General features: G+C 37.7%; 1 protein-coding gene across 1 annotated transcript; it reads right to left on the bottom strand.

Annotated features, from left to right (window-relative positions):
• Positions 1-395: 395 nt before the first annotated feature.
• Positions 396-20,550, bottom strand: LOC113274965 (BEACH domain-containing protein C2-like). The gene is made up of 33 exons (XM_026524392.1): positions 20,424-20,550; positions 20,128-20,168; positions 17,862-19,962; positions 16,159-16,946; positions 14,734-15,444; positions 13,623-13,757; positions 12,982-13,086; positions 12,781-12,894; positions 12,399-12,475; positions 11,621-11,702; positions 10,497-10,826; positions 9,491-10,110; positions 8,885-8,969; positions 8,430-8,624; positions 7,726-8,271; positions 7,492-7,635; positions 6,901-7,380; positions 6,455-6,603; positions 5,835-5,904; positions 5,632-5,715; positions 5,482-5,538; positions 5,292-5,360; positions 5,054-5,140; positions 4,855-4,971; positions 4,500-4,649; positions 4,319-4,403; positions 4,103-4,223; positions 3,760-3,856; positions 3,564-3,677; positions 2,561-2,930; positions 1,533-2,305; positions 1,274-1,396; positions 396-1,063 (listed from the first exon to the last, which is right to left on the bottom strand). The coding sequence occupies exons 3-33, from the start codon at positions 19,894-19,896 to the stop codon at positions 989-991; spliced, it is 8,988 nt and encodes a 2,995-aa protein (XP_026380177.1). The 5' UTR covers positions 19,897-19,962; positions 20,128-20,168; positions 20,424-20,550; the 3' UTR covers positions 396-988.
• Between the last annotated feature and the right edge of the window lie 2,386 nt (positions 20,551-22,936).

Raw genomic sequence — 22,936 nt, 5'->3', positions numbered from 1 at the left:
ATTATTTCTCCTACACTATAATTGTTTTCACCGAGATCAGGCACTATCCAAGTAGATAGTGATTAGTAGTCGTCCAATCCTGGGACCTGGACTACTGGCTAAGTAAATCTTACAGTCGTAGGTTAATAAGCTTTTGGTGTAGATTTCACAAAATTCTAATTGAAGTTAATAATTCTTCAATGGTTTTGATAAAAATGGAGATTAACGAGGAAGAAGACAAATAAGAATAATAATTAGTCAAATTTAATTGGACTTTTATAGGTGGTAAATAGGAAAAATTAAAATGGAAAAGTAGAATGGCTTTAGAAATTTTAAGTAGGTGGCAAATAGGAAAAGAATGGGTAGCAAATAGGTGAAACCATTAAATTTATATAACCTAAAAAGCAGACTTTCTGTATCAACTCTTAACATACTGAATGTATTGAAACTCACAGAAAACCACTTTCCACTTCCATTTAAAGGTCATAACAAATAACTGTACATCCCAGAAGATGAGCAAAACCATAATCATTCTATTGAAATCTCGACCTATAAAACTTATTTACAAATGCTCTCCAGCATTGATATTCTGAATCCCTTCTCCGGAACCAGATTAAAAAAAAAAAAAATTCACTACAAAACTATATGATTATTTTTCCTGGGAGTGGCTGAAGCCCAAACATAATTCACCATGGTAGCCGACATACAACTATGGCAAGAGAGGGCAGGGACAAACAACCCGTTACAAACTATGTGTGGCATATATGATAACAAAAGAATGTTGAGTTGTTCCGTATCAGAGAGAAGGATGCAACAATATATTACAACCTCAAGGTCAGCGAGTCAAAATTACCTATCCGCAAAACATTTATAAATCCTTTTCGCCTAAGCTCTAAATGGGAGGTGACTCAAACCTGATCCGAGGGATTTGATGATGATTTCCGGGGATGGCGCGTAATACTTTCCTTCTTTAAGAAATATTCCGAAATCCAATTCAATCACTGTCGCTTCATTTTATTAGAGGACTGAGACCGTCCCCTTCCCACCCGAGCTTAAGCATTTGATCCACAACCTTCAAACTTAACTACAAGAAAGAAAAGAAACAGGGAATATACACGTCAAGGATGAAGATGTTGTGTAACCATTTGGTCGAATAATGTATTTACTATCATACTTGATTTTCGTAGTGGGTATCAAACAATATTCATCTTCAGAGAGGAAGTTCAGATGCAAATTCATTAAAGAAGAAGATCAAAAGGAATTATAAAATACTGTTTAAACTAATCTAACTTACAGCTGGATCTGTGAACACTATCAGCTGTTTATCTGCTGTTGATACCAACAAATTCGTGTTATCCTTGTTCAAAGCCAAAGCCGTTATATCTTGCCCATCTGCTAGCTTCAACGAATGAAATATCTACAAGGAAGAAACGGCATAGGTTCTTGTTATCGGCAAATTCATATATTATAATTATGAAAATCAAAAGAAAAAGAAGATCCCGACAGCAAAAAAGGAAATAGATTTAAGTTGTGTTTTCAGCTTTTCTTCATACCTTGAGTGTATGCATGTCGAGGAAACAAATTGAAGGTGGCCGGACAACCAATTTGTTTTCACTCTTCTTTCCGTTACCCAAATCTGCATCTCGATCTAAATCTGATCCGAAATCAGAGAATGTTGCTTCATTCTCTGGACAGGAACTTGTACCAATTAGGGCATTCATTCCATCAAAAGAAACTTCCATGCAACTAATTGTGGCGGAAGCAGGAAGGAATGCAGTCGCTACTGGAACCCCATTTAACGTGAAAGTGGAGAGCTTTTGCTGTGACATGTTCCAAGTCATAACAATTCCAGCAGATGAAAGGCATACTGAGTTTGCCTCCACTCCAGCTAAACGCTTGATCAACCTACCCCGCCTTACAGAATGAATTAAAACATCTGAAGAATGGGAGGCTGAAACTACAACACCCAGATCTGAATTTACACAGCAGCAATTTACTTCCCTGAAATGACCTCTCATAACATGCAAGGGGCCTTCAATACGACGCTTCCTGGTAATATCAGCTATGAGATTAGCTAAATTACTACTGCTACTAGAAGTTGGAGTGCCAGGACAAGAGGAAGAGTCTGACATCGTGCTTGAATTTGATGTTGATGCTCGATGGATCCTCCAAAGTATTAGGGTTGTATCTTGAGATCCTGTTACGAGGTAATTGCTATCAGGCGAAAGAGCGAGGCAACTAACTGGAGCACAGTGACCCTGTGCTCTTTCTATGGTTTTTGCTCCATCTGATGATATCAACTTAATACTGTTATCGGCGTGCCCACCTGCAGAAAGATAAATGATTGCATAAATACTTTCCGGTAGCCATCATTCAACACCAGTTATTAGAAAGAAGTAAAGTTTCTTTGAAAATATCAAAATATATCATATAATGCAACAAGTAAAAGTTGGAATCTACCGCTATCCCGAAATAGCCAAAGAAACACATAGGACACATTCCAAGATGAATTTGAAACAATAGCTTCGCACGAGAAGACAATGGACAACATAAAGTAATCTGATATGTACCGAACCCATACCAGTAATAACTTCTTTGTCACATGTCACAGCAACTACAGATGAACTCCTGATTCCAGCTGTTGCAAATGCTAGAGCTTGGGGAAACTGCCAATCTTCAAAAGCAGAACCAGCTGGACCTTTGAACATTCTCATGAATGCTCCACCACTGGAGTTGGAGACAGATTTACCATGGTGAAAAAGGAACGGCGTTCCTTGACCATCAGGTGTATTTGGCTGCCATTTGTGCAGAGCAACGTGTGCAGCAGGAGCATTTATGTCAACTACTATTACAGAATCCGCTGATGCGTACATAGCAGCAGCAGGTACATTGCAGCGTTCAGGATTTGGAATCACATAAGGTTTGATCTCCTTCGGGTTTCGGAAGATTGTCTGAGTGCAATAATAAAGAAAAGTTAATATAGTTCATAATCACTTGTTCAACTCCAACTCTGAGTGCGATAATAAAGAAAAGTTAATATAGTTCATAATCACTTGCTCAACTTCTACACGACTTTATCCTCTCTTATTTTGCTTTCTTTTCAGCATATTACACAATTAAATGAATACACTCAAAGGGGGGGAAGTGTAGGTTCAGAATGAAAGATGAGATCCATTATATTTGACACAGAACACAGGTACGCATACAATTATTCTTGCCTCGTACAACGTTCACAATAAATCTCTCTTATGGATTCTTGGCATGCAGCATATATGGAATGTTATGCAGATATCGCATGATATATAAAAATGATGATAATATCCTAAATGACACCGAATGAATTAATTTGGTTGGCATCAAGCCACCAACCAACCATTCATAAGGTACTGCGCACACAAGTTGGCGTAAAACATGAAAAAACAACTCTCGTATTGCAAAATCATAAGTTTCACAGACCTTGGTAATTATTTCTTACAGATTATCCATGTTACACAATTCAGTATGATTCCATGAAATATTTGAGAAATAGAATATGGAAATGTGTATACAGTGCAAAGATATGCGAGTATATCACAAAGAAGTACCTGCAGGTGAAGAACATCCGCCAATGGCTTCCTCTTCGAGTGAGGGATAGTCAATAGCTGGGAAGGAGTTTGTCCAAAGTATGCTATCTGGTCTTGAGTGGCACGCTGCTGCACCTGTTGCGAAAATCCGAGAGTTGAAGGTAAGTACTGGAACATAAACCAAATGAAGTTCACAGATAGAGGGAAGTATGCTTACTGGATCAGAAATTTTATCAATATCAACGGTTCCTTCATAGGTTATGTAAAAGAACACATTGTTGGCAGATATAGCCTCTCTTCCCCGTTGCTTATATCTGGAAATAAAATCGATTGATGAAGATTTAGGTTGTAAGAGAGGGTGCAGAGAATATGAGAACTTTGCACTTATTAATTTTAGGAACCTAGCAGGAGATCTACTTTAAGACTTGACATTCCTAATCTGGAAACTTCGAGTATCAGCATTTCCAACATTAATCAAAGAAAGTTGAGGAAAACATCATCAATGACCTAGCAGGAGGACTACTTTGATACTTGACATTCCTTGGAATAAGCACACTTACCCAAATATCAGGTCGATCCATTCATGCATATGAGCAGAAACATGCTCACTCTCAAGAGCCATTCGATGCTTGTGAATGAAGTCAACAGAATTTTCAGCCCAAGGCGGAAGTCTGACCGTATCTGCAATGGTAGATTCAAATCAATAGGTACAACGCCAAATCCAAAAACTGAAGGTTCTGAAAAAAGCATTTGAGTCTAGTTAGTAAAATGCATACCTAGCTTTCCTCCAAGTTGTGTTGTACCAAAATCAATTGAATTTACGTTGGTTAGAGCCTCTGGTAGATAAAATAGCTCTGGAACCTAAGGTTTATAAGAGAAGCAACTCAGTATATATCATTTAAAAACCAAATCATCAAAAATGACTCTTCCGAACAGTAGTCATCCAAAGATTCTTACCAGCTCTTTTACATCACTCATATCTTCAAGAACACCATTCCATGTACCACCTATATCTGCAAACATCCTGTCTGCATGATCAAACTTGCCACCTTGCAGTTGAACTTGAAGGGTAGTAAACGGCTCAACCCTTACGAGGTAGTACAGCACCTGAAGAAGTAGAAGCAGTCAGAGGAAGTATACAGACACCTAAAAGAAATTTACGAAGCCCGAACAGCATAAGACTATAGCTTCTCATATCTTCCTATAACAATGTGTTAACTAAAATCTAACAAATTATTATTAAAGTTCACAGATAAAACTATACCAAACAAAGGATTAAAACAATTTTATGGATAAGTCAGTGGATACGTACAGTTCCAGCACTTGAGTAATGTGAACCATAATGGAATTTAGGAATGATGGGATCATCAAAACTCGAGTATCGCTCTTGGAATTTTTTGAGACGATCAGGATTCAATGCTCCGATAGGCTGCAAAATAAAAATTAATCTAAGGGGATATCATTGCAAAAGAATAACATGCTGGAGAAAATTAAACAGGAACTTATGCTACCTTGGAGAGATCTCGGTAAGTAGAAGGATTGCCAAGATCCAAAGTTTCAGAGCTGTAATCAGCAAGAATCCAGGGAAAGATGGGATACTGCCAAAACCAGAAATACTAAAAAAGTTAAAGGAAAATAGAAACAAGTTTTTAAACTAATGTCAAAAAAATTGTTGTGGTTCGTGTTACAAAGTAAGTTTTTCAGCATCCATCATAACTAAAACTTAACATACAATTCTAGCAGACGCACCTGAGTGATATCATTGTAACTACGACCAGCCAATGTATTAAGCTGCATAAGATACTCAAAATTGCTAATCTGCAGAAACATTTAGTGCTTAACTCTTTCAATATCTTATCCAACAAGTAATGTAAATTATTCATTTGAAATGGAGACACATAAAGCTGATTATATCTGAGATCATTATTTGGATCCTTACCTCCCAGCGACACCATCGCTCCATCAGCTGAGTTCGCTTAAGAAGTTGTTCAGGCCTCTACACCCAAAAGGAAATTATGTTGTAAGGACAGTTCATAGAGTTTGATTTAATTAATGCATCATATCTGTCTTAAGCTTTAGAAGAGAAAACCTGTGTTGCCAGGTAAATATTATTCAAATGATGAGGCCGTGCTTGAACAATAGCTCGATACGCATTTTTTCGCCCATCAATGCTCTGGAACAGAACCAAAAGGAATAAAATTGAGATGCCAAAGAATTAAAATTATCAGTGAGTAGAATTTGAAAATATATCTACAGAATAATAATGCTAAACTGATCTCAAGATAACAATACCCCAAAATCAAAGAAGAAGTTCGACCGATCAACCATAAACAACTCCAGTGCACTTCTTCTCAGAAGATATCTGTGAAACAGAGTCACCCATAAGCACACCATAGTACATATTCAAACAAAATAATTTAGGAATGTAATCCACGCACCACGCATGTTGCAAGCTATTGTATCAGATTTTTTTTTATTCTTATTATTATTTATTTTTTTGGAAGATAACAATTTAATTATTGTGATCATACTCAGCTAAGGATATAGGCCCTTGGGTAACAAGTGCGGCATGACTACATGTATACCAACCTGACCACGTCATCATGTAAAATGAAACATTGAGGCACTGAGGCAAACCAATAAGGAAATACCCTGAGATATGAATATGGAGCCTAGGTAAAGTTAAACACATTTGACCCAGAAAAGGTTTAGTAACACATAAACGCAATCGAAGTCTGGCGTAAACGAGTGAGAGAAGCAAAACCTACTGGAAACCAGAACATCTAAATGCTTTTCCATTTCAGCGAGGCTCAATTAATTGAGTATTAGATACCTCAATACTACACAATGATTAAAAAAACAGAAGAGTCAAATGGAAGGAAAAAAACAAAACAAATAGTGTAATCACACACCTCCTGCTAAACATCTGATGAAGGGATGACATCAACCAGGTCCGATCTTTCTCTTTCTCCTTTTTCTCAGCACTCGGATCCAACCCCCCCTCCGCAACATTTTCATCAACATGATCATCGACTATGAAATTAATCCTCTTAGATGTTATCTGAAAAATAGCATTATTTCAAAAGCTCAGGAACAGCAGACACAGTATTATAATGGTATATTTGACTTTGCCTCATCAATGTGATCATCAGCTATGAATCTAGTCGTAGTGAAACTTAATTAGGATTAATGTAAAATATTTAGACTTGGTTAGTTTCAGCATCCCCATTTATTTTCATGTATTGATGAGTAGAACCTGGAAAGTTGGGAAGTATCATTGTTTCAAGATGCAGGCGTTGAAAGCACAAGAAACCCTGGATGCACAAATGACATTCTGGCTAGGAAATATTGCACTTACTTGAAAGGTTCCCCGGGTGACTCTTAAAGGTCGAACCATTGACGAAGAAAGTTCAAGAATAATTCTTTCATCAGATTCACTGGGAACATATCCAGGTGCAACTGCTGATGGATTTTCGACCAAGTCTTCATCACCAGCTACTGGAGAAACAATAGGATCCATTGACGCTGACGCAGGTTGCTCAGCAGTTGCTGACAGCCGCTGCTCATTCTCCCCACTCTGACCCACAGGGTATGATTTATCATCCAACGTATCAGTTTCTGTATGTTCATCATCTTCTTTTGCTTCCTCTATTGTTATTGCTTCTGCCGCAAGGATAGAGGCAGTAGAAGAAGATATCATACTCTCCTGGTTGTGCTTAGTTTGCTGATTATCTTCGTAATCAGCAGCTGCACCCAAATGATCAGACCCTTTGTAATCCTTCCTCAAATATCTTCTCATCCTTGAAGAACTCTCCATTAAGTCCAACTTCCAGAATACCTGCGTTTTTTGAGAAAAATAAACTCCATAAATTGGTCACCAGGAAATAAAAAACACGAAGATTCTATTCACAAATGAACTGACAGCTCCAGATGCATTCTGATTACATACTCGGCCAGAATTGTATAGACTATCTCCAAAAGGTCCATAAAGACCTCTCATCTCAACTAAGCAATGAATGAGCTTACGCCACGCACGAGCTCCAGTAGATATAATATGTCGATCTATTACATCAACCTGTGTGCGTCTGTCCATCTGCAAAAAGGGTAATAAGTTGTCTTTAATCTTGTTCTATTTAAGGCTTTAATGTAAGTAAGATATCAATCGAAGAAATAGTTATCACACCTCTGACCGCTGCATGTTTCTTGCTAAGGCAAAGCTTGCAACTAACACTGCAATAAATTTATAAGACAGAGCATTAAAATCTTTTCCCGAAACTGATCTTGAACCAACCGGTTGCATGCATTCTACCCACGCAGTTCCCATGGCTTCAGAGAGTGTCCATCTCTTCACACGCTCCACATCGCTTAAACTCCTCCGTTGTGCAGATGTTGCCATAGCAACAGCACTAAGACCCCTTCCGGAACCAATTTTAGCATTGCGTTCAAGATCACGAGCGGCAGCCAAGGCAGCAGCCTTTGCAGCAGCCTTGTCCTTTGGAACAACCTGGGATTTTGTAGGAGTCTCCAGAGGCATTTGAAAGCTTGAAAACGTGTGAAGCCTAGTTTGCTTTCGCTCAAACATAGATATGTCACGTCTTAGGTGTGTGGTTTTCACGGGTGCTATGGTTTCACCACCAGCAGCACCAGCTGCAATCATGGCCAACGCCATTGCTGCTGGTGGAGATGCAAAGGCAGAAGCCCACCCTGGAGAAATCATGCAGAGACCAGCCTGAAACATGCAACTAAGATGATCAAAAACTAACTCGAGAAGAGATTATTAAGAGACCCAGACTGAAACATCGGCAGAAAAATCTAAAAGGCCATAAAAGATTAAAGAAAAAAATTTCATGGAATGAGAAGGTGAAGAGAGTTTATCAGTTCAATCACCTCCAAAGGAAGTGCATCTGCTGCTAAAGCACGATCATCAGCAACAAGAGGATTTTGACCGTCTGGAGAAGTAAATTCATGAATACCGACAAGCAGTGGTCGCCATCTTCTAAGAATAGCAACAAATGGCGGTAAAATAGCTTCCAGATACTGCTTACGAAGAGGCTTTCTGTCTTTGCTGAACGCATGCCAGGCCTGCATTATGGAAGTATGACCGTATGACCAAAATAAACAATGACTACCATCTGATTGATAGAAAGCAGTACTACCACAATGCAAAGAACAAAAATTTAAAGATGCACACATGCTTTTCCTCTTCTTTCTTTTTTTCGTGGGTGTGTATAATTGTATCAAGCAACATCTGAGCCAAGGAGATGACGCAGATAATAACTGGCAACGATGAAGTGCACTAATTTACCGAGAAATCTGTTGAGGTTATCAGAATTAGATTTTACCTCAGAATATAGAATGCAAGCTGCAACCAACACCCTCTGTCTCTTAGATTCTGAAACTGGCATGTTAAGAACTGGAGCAAGCACACTGGCATACCATAAAGCAAAAACATATCCTCAATTAGTATAGAACAGTAATTTGGAAGTAAAGTAACCATGTAAAAACAGTAGGAAAATGTTTTGTTAAACAGTAGTAGGGTGCATTGTGCATGACTTTTACTGCTTCGTGGAGATATAATAAGTATACAAAATAATGAAGGATTTTGAGATTTATAATTAATGGCAATGAACTGAGAACATCAACAAATTAATGCTAGCTACACAGGCATAGCGCTGAAATACCATAATTATCTTTTTAGATGTCTATCTCAATAAAGTCTACATCCTAAGTACTCTCAGGTGTTAATTGTACTCTATCCGAGCATTTTAAGGCAAGAAAAATTAAGAAACTAAAAGGCTAGGATAGAGAAATATTCGGAGATATAATTGATAGAGAAACTTCTGTTTTTCCTCCACAGTAATGCAGGTCATGAAAACTAAGGAACTACTGACAAGGCTAGGATGGAGAAATATTCAGAGATATAATGAATAGAGAAACTTATGTTTTACCTCCAAAGTAATGCAGATCGTGGTTGCCTTGTTGACAAACGCGTATTGCTATCTGATGACATCACATTTCCTGTCTGGGAATTTAATCCTTCTGATATGTCATTATTCATGGTAACATTCATAAAAATACCATCTTCCCCATTATCATCCTCTCTCATTGAAACAAGTACCATTCTGAGCATGCATAAGAATGGTTGATCACTGTCCAATAATTGATAGAGTGCACCCATTCCTCCCATTCCTGTACCAGAACCTCCACCAAGATTCAGACCACCACCTAGTGCACTTTCATCTAGTAACAATGCCTGGAGCATGACGACTGATTTCTTTACCAGAGGCAGCTCAATCCAGTTTCCATTTGCATCCTTTTCTAGAGCAGCTTTCCAAGAATCCAGACCACTGCCTCCGCCACCAAAGTCAGTATCTTTTGAGGAAAGACCTACACCATACCACATCCTGCTCCTATACTTCCAACCCTCTGCTAAATCTGAAGCACTGCTACCATATGACACAAAAGCACACCTAACAGACTCATACGGTTCCGCTGCTGCAGCTGCAGTAAGGCGTTCCATAACTGCTGCAGAAATTTGTCCATTTGCATCAGCCATTGAAGCAAGAACCTGATGAGACATAACGATGGAATGAAATATCAGACCCCAGAATATGATGGAAATTGAAAATCAGCATAGGTAATATACAAGCTAAAAGGCAGACTACTGCCTTGACCAAGAAACTACTTTTTATACAAAGGGAGACATGTTTTATGATGCTAATGCATGTGAGAATCTGAATATGTCAAGAAATGGGGCTTCAGAGCCATGTAATTCTTAGTCTGATGCTTAGTTATCATCAACCAAGAAAACCAAGATCAGCAGAGGTATAGAGATCAGCCATGAAGTGACCGTCATGCAAGACCTCGAACGGCTTCAGAGACTCAAAGAAAATAAACAGATGTCCTCAGAGTGTAAAATACATGCCATAGAGTTTAGTGTGACAGTGCACATACATCAAGAGAAAGCCCTCCAGAATCACATGAGTTTGACCTTCGTGGAACCAAAACCTCTGAAGATTCTACAGGACTTTTTCCAATCGAAGTTGAGCAATTATCAACACTGGAAGCTGATAAACTGGGAGTTTCAGTTCCGTCCACCAAGTTCGAGTTGCTAAATAACTGGCTCTGCAGACGTAGATGGTCTTCAACGAGCATTAGGATCACAATTGAATTTTCCGCCAATGCCACAGAAAGCTGAGCAGCAAACTCTGCTTCTGCCTTGGCATTAATCGGTGATAGACCTTCGGCAGCAACTCCAGCAGCTGCAGCCGCAATGACTTGAGTCTGCCACGCACACAGAAAAAGAACTGAATGTTACCGGGTTTCAAGGACAGGATCCTCTTCAGTGCACTTAAAGTAAATTGCAGAATATGGCAAGAAACCTGATGGATTGCTCCTTTTAACTCCTAAGGCTAAAAAATATTAAACGCGGCAAGGTTAATCAATCGAATATTGCTCAACCACTTAAGATTTTCAAAACAAATCTTATCAAAACATAACATAACATAACATACCATCCTTATCATTGTACCTTAAACCTTATCTATATAAAATATCGTTTTCTTTAGGCTTTGTAGCCGTTGTTAAAAAGACTGCTGATTGTGAAAAACCATTGTACAATGTGCATGAATCTGGTGATACTGATTACAAAATTGCAGATTGTTGTGATTTTAGCCGTATGATGTATTTCATGGATAGGACATGACATTTTTGGCTCATTGGTACAGTATAAAATATAAGAATGTGGAAATTTCAGTTCAGAAATTCAATGACAAATGATCCAAGCACACCAAATTTCCTCCAGCAGATTTATTCGTCTCCTACCATCACACAATTTAAAAAGCTAGTCTAACACACCCATCCAACCAATAGCTTGAAGGGAAGAAACGTAACAGCTTGTGATGAGAAGTTTATTCACTATTATAAGAATGAACTAGGAAAATCAAAATCTTGAAGGGGGCAAAATGCATATCCATTTCCTAAACAGGCTTGCAATGTCAGACTGCAATTTATATATAGGATGTTGACTTTCAAAATTAATTGATCATAAAGAAGAAGGAAAAAAAAAAAAAGATTACCTGGACCTGCAGTTCTCTGGCTGCAAAATCCAGCAAGCCACCCAAGAGCCTCCTCTTGAATACTGGTAATGACTCTTCACGTCTTCCAACAGAAAAGACAAGAAAATAAGGCAATGATTGACCAAAGAATGAATAAATTACTTTCCCAAAGCAACTATTCTTGAAAAGATATTAGAAATTAAGAATGAATTGCAAAGAAAATAATCAAATTTGATAGTTAACCACTCTTAAACATTATTTGCTACCTTGAAGGCGAGGTGCAGGCTCAAGCCAGTCTACTTAGCTTGACTGAAGAGCATGCATCTCGTACTGTTAAACTAATTTAATGGCCAGCTAAATACCAACAATGGTTTTGTTTTCTCTTGCCACAAATTTATCCAAGAAGTCAGCCTAGATTATTAACTCATTGCCAAGTAAAGAAAATTATCCAGAAAATAATCATAACTAGTTATTGAACCAGCTTTTGCAGCTTATTGTTCATACTCGAAGTCTGTGCTCAAATATATGAAAAAGAGATTACTAGGTACATCTGAGTTAAGATATATTCACTTCGCCTATCACCACAATAAAAAACCCTGATTTTTTTAGAGAGGTAAAGCAATTTCACATCTTGATTTTGTATCTTTGTTTTAGAGATTTCCCACTGGACAGAAACGTTCATATCTCCTACTACTAGCATGACTGAGTATGGCTACAGAATCACTTGCATGAATTGTCAAAATCAGATGAGCTTACAGTACTTTAGTTAGTTGATAGAACTCAAAATATGTTCAGGTACCTGGTGCGCTGGTCTCCTGTACTAGATCCACCAACCATAGACAGCCATTCTGCACAATGAATCGTAGCTTCAACATCCTGTAAAAATAAAGTAAGGTCCAAAAACATAAGCAAAACGATAAACCAACTTCTACGGAAAACTATTTTTTTTTACACCAAGAGTGCAAGATGACCAATGTATAAGAGAAATAGAATCAAGATGAGAGCATGTTCACACAAAATGGTTTTCCAGATAGATATCCTCCAGTTGCAAAGGAATTAGGTGCATGCATTGCAACCATGTTCCAAAAGAATTAACATAAACATTGTATATAGAGAGAGGATACATATAGAATATACAAATATATGAAACATGCTAAAGCAGGTGAATGTCATCGACCAACCTTCCAACCATCCTTTTGCCGCATAGAATGCTCTAGAATGATAATCAAGAAATTATGTATGAGGTCTTCTATGTCTCCACCAGTTGCACCATTGGAATATCTAATCGAACCCCTCTGATGGAACAGGTAAATATATTAAGTGGTGTACTGTCTTGTAACATACTGCAATGTTCACAGTCGAGGGTGAAATCAACTTCGTACCTCATAATTAGAAATAAGAACCTCCAAAATCCACTCTGGCCATTCATCCATGTCTGTGAGCCTGCTTCTGTTGTCTGGATGACTGCAAGCCAAAAACAGAAGATCCTGAAATCATATGCAGAGGTAGAGTTCAGAAAAAGGTAGTTAATGAGATTCTTCACAAGAAATAGATGGATAGAATTCAGTGATTGAAACAGAAATCCAGAAATCAGTTCTTTTCACTAGATTAGAATACGCGAATATGCATGCAGATTTCAGTGGCTTAGGTGGAAATTTTCTTTAACAGAGCTGCATTACGCAACACAGAGACCAAGAGAAAAATATATATTACGTGATACCACATTTGACGGAAATGTTAAACACCCTATCGAGTGAAAAATGATGCAATTATGGTAGGTGATTGGGATGGGTTCAGAAACACAAAATAAAATATAACTAGATTTAAGAGAGTGAAAATCCAATTGAGATTAAAATCTCACTTAAATAACACTTCACTAACATGTAGCCAAAGCTTGGAATATCCTTACTAAGATGCAACTTCCTAGTTCCTACTGATCATTATAAGCCTTTTGCATATCCAGGGCAACACAAAGCACCCAACAGAGTCACGAGAGTCACCGAAGAACAGACAGAGGTCATACCTGTATGGCTCGAACTTGGAATGCCATAGAGGCAGATGGAAGTGAACGGAGAAGAACCAACAAAAGTTGAACATGCTCAAACTGATGGCCATAGTCGTAAAGATTTAGCCCATCATCTGTTGAAGAAGCATTTATCTGGAAACAGGAAACATACTTCTTAAGATTCTCATATGCAAACAATAAGGTAATCATAATAATTGAGGGTCAAATTTCTAGCACAAATTTAGCATCATCACTCACAAATGCAAATTTGTGCAACAAAAATGTAGACATTAACGTACTGCCCGATGTAGAGCAACACGGTGACCAGTAGACACATAAAAGATAAAGTGAAATCAGTTTTTAAGTTCCTTGTGTTGTTTTAGCATCCAAGTGCAGTGAAAGCTTGTTATCAATCACAACCAACACACTGGGGAACAACATTATACCAAACAAATTTGTCTAAAGACTGAAGTCCAACTTAGAATGACTAGAGACAAAGTACCACCAGACATCATGTAAAACACTTTCAAGAAAGACTATGCCATCTATATTGGTCACTAAAAAATATAAAAAATGTTAAGCCTTCTGAAATTCATGAAAAGCAAGTATGCTAACGACAGTGATCTCTAAGAACAAGAGCTTGAGGAGAAATTAGTTAATGATGAACAGATACTACTTCTTGTAAATGTAAATATTGTTTTTAATTTCCAGGTTATATTAAATATGGGTAGTACTGGTACATTGAGAACATAAGATCAGAATATCTGTTGACATTCATAACCACAATGGTATTTCGCATATATCCCATTACTTGCAGGCTATCAAAACGCATCACTAAAAAACTTAGAAGTGAAGGTACGGAAAAGTAACAGTGTACCATATGAACATGCCCTGGTGCCCATGAAAACAAACCCCACAAATTGTGCTCAGGAGATATGAAAAAACTAGATGGCAATAGGAAAATAATTATTATAAAGTGGCAATTTTAGAAGGGTAACTTATCATGTAGAAAGAAAATAAAAACAGAATGACTATCTTTCAGGAATCACTTGATTGCATGCATTTGTAGTGCCTATCTTCAAAGCGTAGGGAGAAAATAGAAAACAAAAGAAAGAGCAGATAGACATACCGATGCACCCAATAAGGCCATGTACACGTTACTTGTCATAAGCCTCTGCGGAGCAGCTTGTAAAGCTCTTTGTAAAGCAAAAAGTAGCAGAGACACTTTATCATCAAACATTGTTCCCCCTCCATCATGCGCCGCATTACCAAGAATGCTAATGGACGTATTCTGAGGAGGGGCACTTGTACCAAATTTCAGATGTCCTGATGTTACTAATGCACCTAATAAGCTGATGATTCGAACAACAATACCATCACCATTGTCAATGTTATAGACATTATTCCTAGCACTGTCCCCACTTATTGAAAAACTAATACCACCCAAAATCTTTATAACATCAGTGGCAGATGACAATCTTTCTATGTTTGTACCCATTGAACCCATATAAGAGCTGCCATAACTACAAGACTGCTGATGTAGATGAGAACCCCCTTCACGAGAAACAGATTTCTTTCCTCCAAAAGATCCTAGCACTTCATCAGTGCTTCTTTGATCAACCCCGGAAGAATCCTGAACAATTCCCTGAACTGACACATTTTCATCCTTCTTTTTGCCTGCATATTCTGGAGCATGATCACCAGCTTTTGCTTCTCGTTGCAGCAGTACTAGAAGTGTTTCCACACCACCACAAGAGATAAATGACTCGGCAAATGTGTTAGCCCTAGATGTGTTTGGCTGTACCACCAACCTGTAGATTAGGTGCAAGACTCTGGAAACCTGGAAGAAAGACTAATTAGGAGCAAATTCCAAATGATTATTCCTAGAAATGTTGTTTTCTTTCAATAAAAAAATCCTTTAGAGCATCATAGTGCAGTCACAGTCATGGTGGGGATTAGTTATTAGCAGGATAAGCAGTTATAAACAGTTCTAAATAGAGCAACCAACCAAACTAACATAATTTTCAAACAGTCAGGCCTTCAGTAAAATTTTAAGATATGAAGCTACAGCCAACAGATAATTAATGATGAGCACAATGTCAATGTCATCCTTACAAGTTCAAATACATGTGTACAGGTTCAGGAAATTTTGTTTCACAATTTTTTCAAACACTTAGGGATCCTCAGGGCGATCAGTCTGCATACTACATCATTAATTAAAAAAAAATGGAATTTGAACCCGCCCATGTTACTTTTGAAGGTCAAACTGAGCACCGAATCCACCCAAAAGAATAGCCTTGGATTCCACAGCAGCATAGCAACAAACTTAGACGAAAATGGTGGAAGAGTACACCATAACCACTACAACTTAGTTATATATAAGAATACCTCCCCTATGACTATCAGTAGTTAAACGAGGGTAATATGCAATGTGTTAAAATGTAACTCTCAGTAATAAAAATCATGAATCAAAACATATAATACACATTACACCAAACAAGTCAAATACCGTTGCCAGGAAACAAATTAATGAAAACTTAATCAAACATCGTACCTGGTTAGGTTGTGGACAATCAACTAGAAACCCCATCAAACGGCGAACATCAGCAACTGCCATTGAAGGAGCTGCTGCTCCCACTAGGAGTTCAATAACTACTAAAAGTTCTTCAACCAAAGCATTCACTTCCCCAACTGGGCGTTGTGATTCGTTCATTGAAAAGGTATCCACAGAATCCTTTTCACGGAGAACCCAATAGCATTTCCTGCAACTATCTAAAAGCATCTGCATAGCGTTAGCATCTCTCATAGCTGATGACTCTGTGAAAACCATGTCTGCAAGTGATGCGAGAAGCTTCTTCTGTATTCCGTAGTTGCATAAACTCCACATTTTCAGATCCAACAACAACGTGCTAAAAAGCTGCACTTTCAGTGCATGATTGTTTTTCTGGGATTGACATAAACATACAATTGACGCAACTAGTTCCTCGTCTCCAACTCCATTTTGCTTTCCAATATCCAGGGTCGACAGAGTTTGCAGTAAGTAGTTCAAGATTCGAGACAGAACTTCAGGCCCCCTAGTGCGACGCAGCTCTTCATTATTTCCAGGATGTTGAACCGCAATTGAAATAATTCTGAATATTGAGGCAGAAAGAGAGGTGGTGGCTAACGACAAATTGTAAGCCCCGCGTAATGGTTCCAAGCTATCTTGCTGCACATTGCTAACTACCAATGGAAGCAAAGACATGGGTCCACCATGGGCCAAAGCCCACAAAGACTCAGCTGGGCGCATGCGTGTAGCAACATGAACTTGCCCAAGAACCTCAGCAGGTCTACGATGGGTTCCTGGACAAATGTATGACAAAGAAAAATGTAAACATCTAAACCAAACTAAAAGAACAGAAAAAAGAAAAAAAAATGTGGGTTTTCAATTAATATCATTTCATCGAGTAAATGCATTGAATATATTGGTTGAAAAATGTTTTCAGGAATTACAGACTGAAGGTTCTGTGAAGCCTGATTATCCATGCAAGAAATGTTCCGGCTTCCACTGACAAGGCGCATGGCCTGCCCATTGTTAGACTAGTCTCTCATCGCCAGGGCACTCTACATCAGTGTAGGAAGTCTAGGGAATCCTACCCTCCTAAGCCAGAGGCCCGGAGAGTTTGGTTAGCGAGATATAGCATGGTTTAAAGCAGGTGTTTGAGCAACAGTTTCCGTTTGTTTGTGTTTCATTTGTTTGTATAATGTGCTAATACTAATCAAGCAAAGGTGATCTTCGCCTATGTTTGGCCAAGAACGGCGCGGATGGGTGGTGAGTGCTAAGTATAATAATCTAAAATCTCAAGTTTTCCACTGTGAAAAATTATTTAAAAAATATGAAATAAATATCAGTTGTTTCTTATTAAAAAAAAAACGGTTTATTATTTTAGTATCTTTGATGAACTAGCAATTCCATTTTCTGCGAGTAAATACTACGAAATACGACAACATAGGAAAAGAAACCACGATGTAGCACAAATTCATATACAACTACATCCTGCTCCAAATCTTAACCTCAGGTTATATCGTGAAAGGGTCGCAAGTGCCATTCCTTGATCCTGTAGTGTATTATTACAGATATTTTGGACATGGGGAATTAAATGAGCTAGTAGGGGTTTTCACGTTTCTGTGGCAAGATAAGTAATCTCATAGTGACTCTTAAAAAAAGTAAAGATAAAAAGGAGCTAATGGGTGAAAACACGAGTGATTTTTGCTAACCTGCAGCACCAGAAGGGGAAGCATCTGGACAGAAACGGCCACTAAGCAACTTTGGATGATAAAGAAGGTGTAAACTTCCTCCAATTTCCGCATCCAAAACTGAACTTTCTTCTGCCAAACTCCTCACATGATCATTGGTTGCTAGCCATGGTAACCCAGCTCCATTACCAAAAGAAGGAAGTACATCTCCTCCTCTAGAAGCCAAGCGGGCCATTTTCTCTGGGCCGATTGACTCCTTAAAAATGTAAACAGGCCCCATCTCGGCAAAGAGAGGACACTGACGTCTACGCCTTTGCAGACCAGCCATTGTAGGGGGGGGATTTGTTCCAATGCAACAAAATGCAAGAGGCTTAGAAATCCGAGGAAACTCAAATGGTCGGCTTTCATACAAAGAACCATCAATATACAGTCTGAGTTCACTCTCGGCCTTTCCAATTATACCCTGCTTGCACGTGTGTTCAAGTCCGATAAAATACCAGTGTTGTGGTTTAAATGCATGAGTAAAATGCAAGGAAGCCTTTTTTCCCTTTCCACTACCACTTTCAACTACCAAAAACTGAGCATGAAAATACGCCTCTATCCCGTGATTATCGGCGGATAAGAAACTGAACAACCGTGGCATATGTGCCGTACCCTCACCAGCTAGGGCACTTGCGGCAGCTGCAGCAGACATGGCAGAGGATTTTCCTGACCTAGCTGCAGCAGCTGCTGCAATTGCAGCAGCAGCTGTTGCTGTATTTAGAGTGTCAGCAAATGATTCTATGTAGATCCATGTTGCAAATGTGTAACCATTGGTGAAAGGCCAGCGACTCTCGCCTGGACCAAGTAAACCGGAACTTTCACCATCAAATTCAAAGGTGGATGTTGGACCCCGTGTTTCCTTTCCACTTATAGCCCTTTCTAATGCTAGCACCAAGGGTTTCCCCCACACTGTGGTAAGTGTTTTTGTGATGACCTTAAGCCATCTGTCTAAATCCATCACATTGAGAGAATGTGCCGCTAAAAACTGGACGCAGTGGCACAAAGGAGTACCATCCCAATGTGTCTGTGTTGTTGTCGAACCTAATTCATGAACAAAAATCTTCTCTGCTGAACCTAAAAGAACTCCCAAAAGACTAGCAGTCGAACACATTGCTCTGTTTCTTGTGCAGGCCCTCAATATTGCAAGCAGTCCTTTGACCATACGCGTCCTAGGTGACATGAGTCCTTCGTACTCAACTTCCCACGGTAAAGAAGGGATCAATTCACCAGCCACAATGGCAGCCCTAGAATTTAACATAACGCTAGGAGGATTATCATCTTCCCCCTCGTCAAAAGATTCAACACCACCCATTGTTGCAATAAGCGCATCCACTACCAATACAGCAACGCTATCACCCTCCTCTCCCTTTCCAAAAATCTCCTGACCAGATACGACACGCTTAAGTTTCTCCAAGCTTTCAGATTTTCCCATAATAGCAGAATCCACCAAATGTAAAAGCTCTGGGGATACATTGGGCATTACAGCTTTGGGCTTGTGTTTAATAGGTGAACCTGTAGGTGAAGCATACGCATCTCCATAGAAACTCGATTGAGAATCAAAACTAGCTGCAGATGAAGATTGTTTAATAGGACGACCGAACTGCTTCTCAGACCAAGTGCCCATGCTGTCTTGCATCTCAAAACTGTCCCTGCTGTCACCAAAGTACCCTGAATTCTCTTCGTTCCCAGAGAACTGACTCACATTATCTGAATCAGATGATCTGATTGAATACTCATTACCCTGAGCAGATTCTAGCAAATTCTTTTCTTGATCTTTCAAATTCACCTGTTCGAAATTGCCTTCTTCTTCACGAGATCCACCCAAATCTTCAATCGACGTGATCGTACTAAATGAACGACTCACTTCCAAAACCTTATTTCCTTCCTTGTTAGCATCCCCAGAAGAAGAAACTTCCCTAGCCTCCCCTGTACCACCAACTTGTTGTTTATTATTATCTACACCACCTCCTATATATGACTCATTCTCTGTAACTTTCTCTGAGTCTTCTTCCATTATGTACCCTACGTTTATGTTTGACCTAGCAATTCCTCATCTATAAAATTTCCCCAAATTTCAACTCTGTAAAACACAATAAACAAATAGATATTTTTAAACCTAAAATATATAACAACACTACATGTTTAAATAGATCGAATATTTCCAACTAGCATCGAATAATGCCAAAAAAAAAATAAATAGATATAACTATTTCAAAATTCCAAATGTGAATGTGAATGTGAGTACCTTTCAACTCCAAATGCAGTCCAATTTCGTGTAATCCTCACCTGCAATGAATCAACAAATTCCTCAAAATGAGATCAAATCAAACATTGTTTGACAAAACGCGAGATGATTCAACTAAGTCTGCTTCCATTTAGACAAATTATAAATTATAAAATTAGCTTTTACTGATTACGACATGTAAAAAAAATCTAAAAATAAATAAAAATAATCATATGAATAGCAGCTAAAAACTAAAAACAGATCCAGATTTGAAATCAAAAGAAGATTCAGGAAATGGAAATGTTTAGTAGGAATACCTAGAAAACTGGATCGCGAAATTGAGACTGGTTTTTCTTCTTTTTCCTTCGTGATGAAGAAGAAGGGAGTGTTTTTTTTTTCTTTATTTTAGTAAAAAAGTTTTGGATGAGAAAAAAAATGAAAAGTTAAAAGGGAGAAAGAATTAATCAAAGTAGAGAGAGAGTAAATTTTAGAGGGTTAAAATAGTAAATGGGACTGCCGAGGTGTTAGGAATGGAGTTTATTTTCTATCCGCACAACTGCGACTACTCTGCGAGTGTCTGGATTTTCTTCTCTTGTCCAAGGGTGCCAATGGAGCACCCAATCTATGATAATACCAATGTGACCGGAGTTCGAAACCAGTCAATACCATATTCTTTATTAGTATGGTAAAAATATTCAAGTGAGGAATGCAAATAGTAGGGAGGTGATTAGAAAAAACAGGATGGTGTGAGCTCATATAATGTCAAGTACCTTGAAAGTTTTATGTCGTGTGTTTAGAATTACGTCTTCTTTTAATGTAATTAATTGGGTATGAATCAAGTTATTTGTTTTTATGTGTATGTATCGAGCTATTTTGGTATATGTGCATCTATGGATATGACTAATCATAAATGATTATGACGTTGATGAGTTATTTTGCCTTTAAACATATACGCAAAAATGAACTTCTTGATTAACACCAATTTGGGAGTTGTTGGTTGCATATTTTTGTAACAGGGAACAAAAGAAATGGTGGGTGTAAAATCAATTTAAATTCCTGATTTTTCCATATGCAAAGGTTAAGGGATCGCCATTTTTCTCTCATTTACATTTAAAGTTGTCGTTTATAGACTTTAAATGAAACAATAAATTTTCTTACCAACGCCTGGGACTTAATTATAAAAGTTCAATTATGGTTTTTGTTTTGAAGCAAATGTTCAATTATGAAGCCTTAATCATTGAGTCTTAATAAAATTTTAATTAATCATTTTTTTTTGTTTTTTTATTGTATGCCTTCTTTTTTATGTTTGGTTTCCATTTATTTACTTGAAGGAACTGGAGCAGATGTTCTTAATTTCAGTATATTATTTATGGATCAATAATCCATCAGATACATCTTATTTGGGATACACGAAGAAATACAGCAATCATGTATTCTAAGATACAAACAAGTATAAAAAAATACAACATTCATGTATTCTAAGATACAAACAAGTACAAAATACATTTAATCCATGAGCAAACTAATGATATTTGAGGAACGGTGTGAAAATTATCAATTCCACCACTTGAATTTGTTTATTTATTTGGATAAGGTATATGTTAGTTTAAAATCCAAATAACAGCAATTCACGGGTATAAATTATCTAACAAAATAATAAAAAAATCTTTTGTTTTGATAAAATTGGGTATAAATCCGCATTATTTCAACTAACCTAACATATTGTGCAAATCATATTTGTATGTTCATAATTTTTCTTTTCAAGCAGAATTTTTATCGATGTACCTTTGAGTTTTATATTTATTTTAATCTCTCTCTCACTCCTCTTTGTGCCATTATGGGTTTTACAACATGGTATTAGAATTGGGGTTGAGAGTTGAGTTGAGGGAGAGGGTTATAAAGAAAAAGAAGTTTTAAAAGAGTTCAAAAACAAATGTTCAGAGTTTTACAAAAATGTTTGAGAGTTTCAAAAATGTTAAGGAGTTTGAGAAATATGTTTGAGAGGATTATTAGGAAAAGTTAATCAAGTTAATCCAAGTTGAAAGAATGACCATTGATGTGAAGGTTCACACTTGCAGAGTTCACGATTTATTACGTGATATGTGTCTGATAGAAGCCAAAGAAGATCCTTTTTATCGAGTACTTACTAATGTTGATGACTTACGTAAATCCAACAATTTTTGTCGAGTTATTATTCAAGGTAGTGACAGTGTGATAAACACAAACCATGAACCAAAGAAGTACATGTGTCAGTTCCATAACTTGTTGTCTGTTCGCTCATTTATTTACACCGATATTCATAGTTATTGCAATAGAAGTTGTAAGGCATTACATTGAGAATGCTCTGAAAGATAAGATTGTGCGGATACTTCCCATATCAAAGTGAAATTCTAGTACATATCATGGGAGTGACTACTATACAGTCACTTCAATTACTAGTACAGGGCGAGATCCCAGGTGAAAAGTTACTAAATAATAATATGAGAAAGTTGAAGCTTGGAGGTAAGTTACTAGGCAACTTTTGGTTCCTAACAAATTTGATCAGGTTGACTTTAATAGATTCAAAATGGTCTGGTAGACAACTGATAAATGTTATTGGGAAATTGCTCAACTTGTAAAGTTTAACATTGAATTGGTAAATTAATATTCCCATAAGGTAAGTTTCTTCAATTTCAAGTGTTGAACCTCATTCTTCTTAATCACTTAAGAGAAGTTGTAGTTTAGGAAGGAGCGCTTTTAAACTTTAATCATTTGCAATTACGTAGTTGTCTGATAATGAAGAGCTTTCTTGAGAGGTCACATCAATTAAGGGTTTAAGAATTAAAAGTGG

This window comes from Papaver somniferum, chromosome 4 (genome assembly GCF_003573695.1).
Source record: "Papaver somniferum cultivar HN1 chromosome 4, ASM357369v1, whole genome shotgun sequence".
Lineage (NCBI taxonomy): Eukaryota > Viridiplantae > Streptophyta > Magnoliopsida > Ranunculales > Papaveraceae > Papaver > Papaver somniferum.
This window is presented reverse-complemented; position numbering and strand designations above follow the sequence as displayed.

Excerpts from the sequence above, each read along its gene's own strand:
- LOC113274965 (XM_026524392.1), bottom strand. The coding sequence starts at position 19,896 with ATGGAAGAAGACTCAGAGAAAGTTACAGAGAATGAGTCATATATAGGA. Across the intron at positions 4,650-4,854 it reads ATTACTCAAGTGCTGGAACT|GTGCTGTACTACCTCGTAAG; the intron begins GTACGTATCCAC and ends CTACTTCTTCAG. Across the intron at positions 4,224-4,318 it reads ACAACTTGGAGGAAAGCTAG|ATACGGTCAGACTTCCGCCT; the intron begins GTATGCATTTTA and ends CTACCATTGCAG.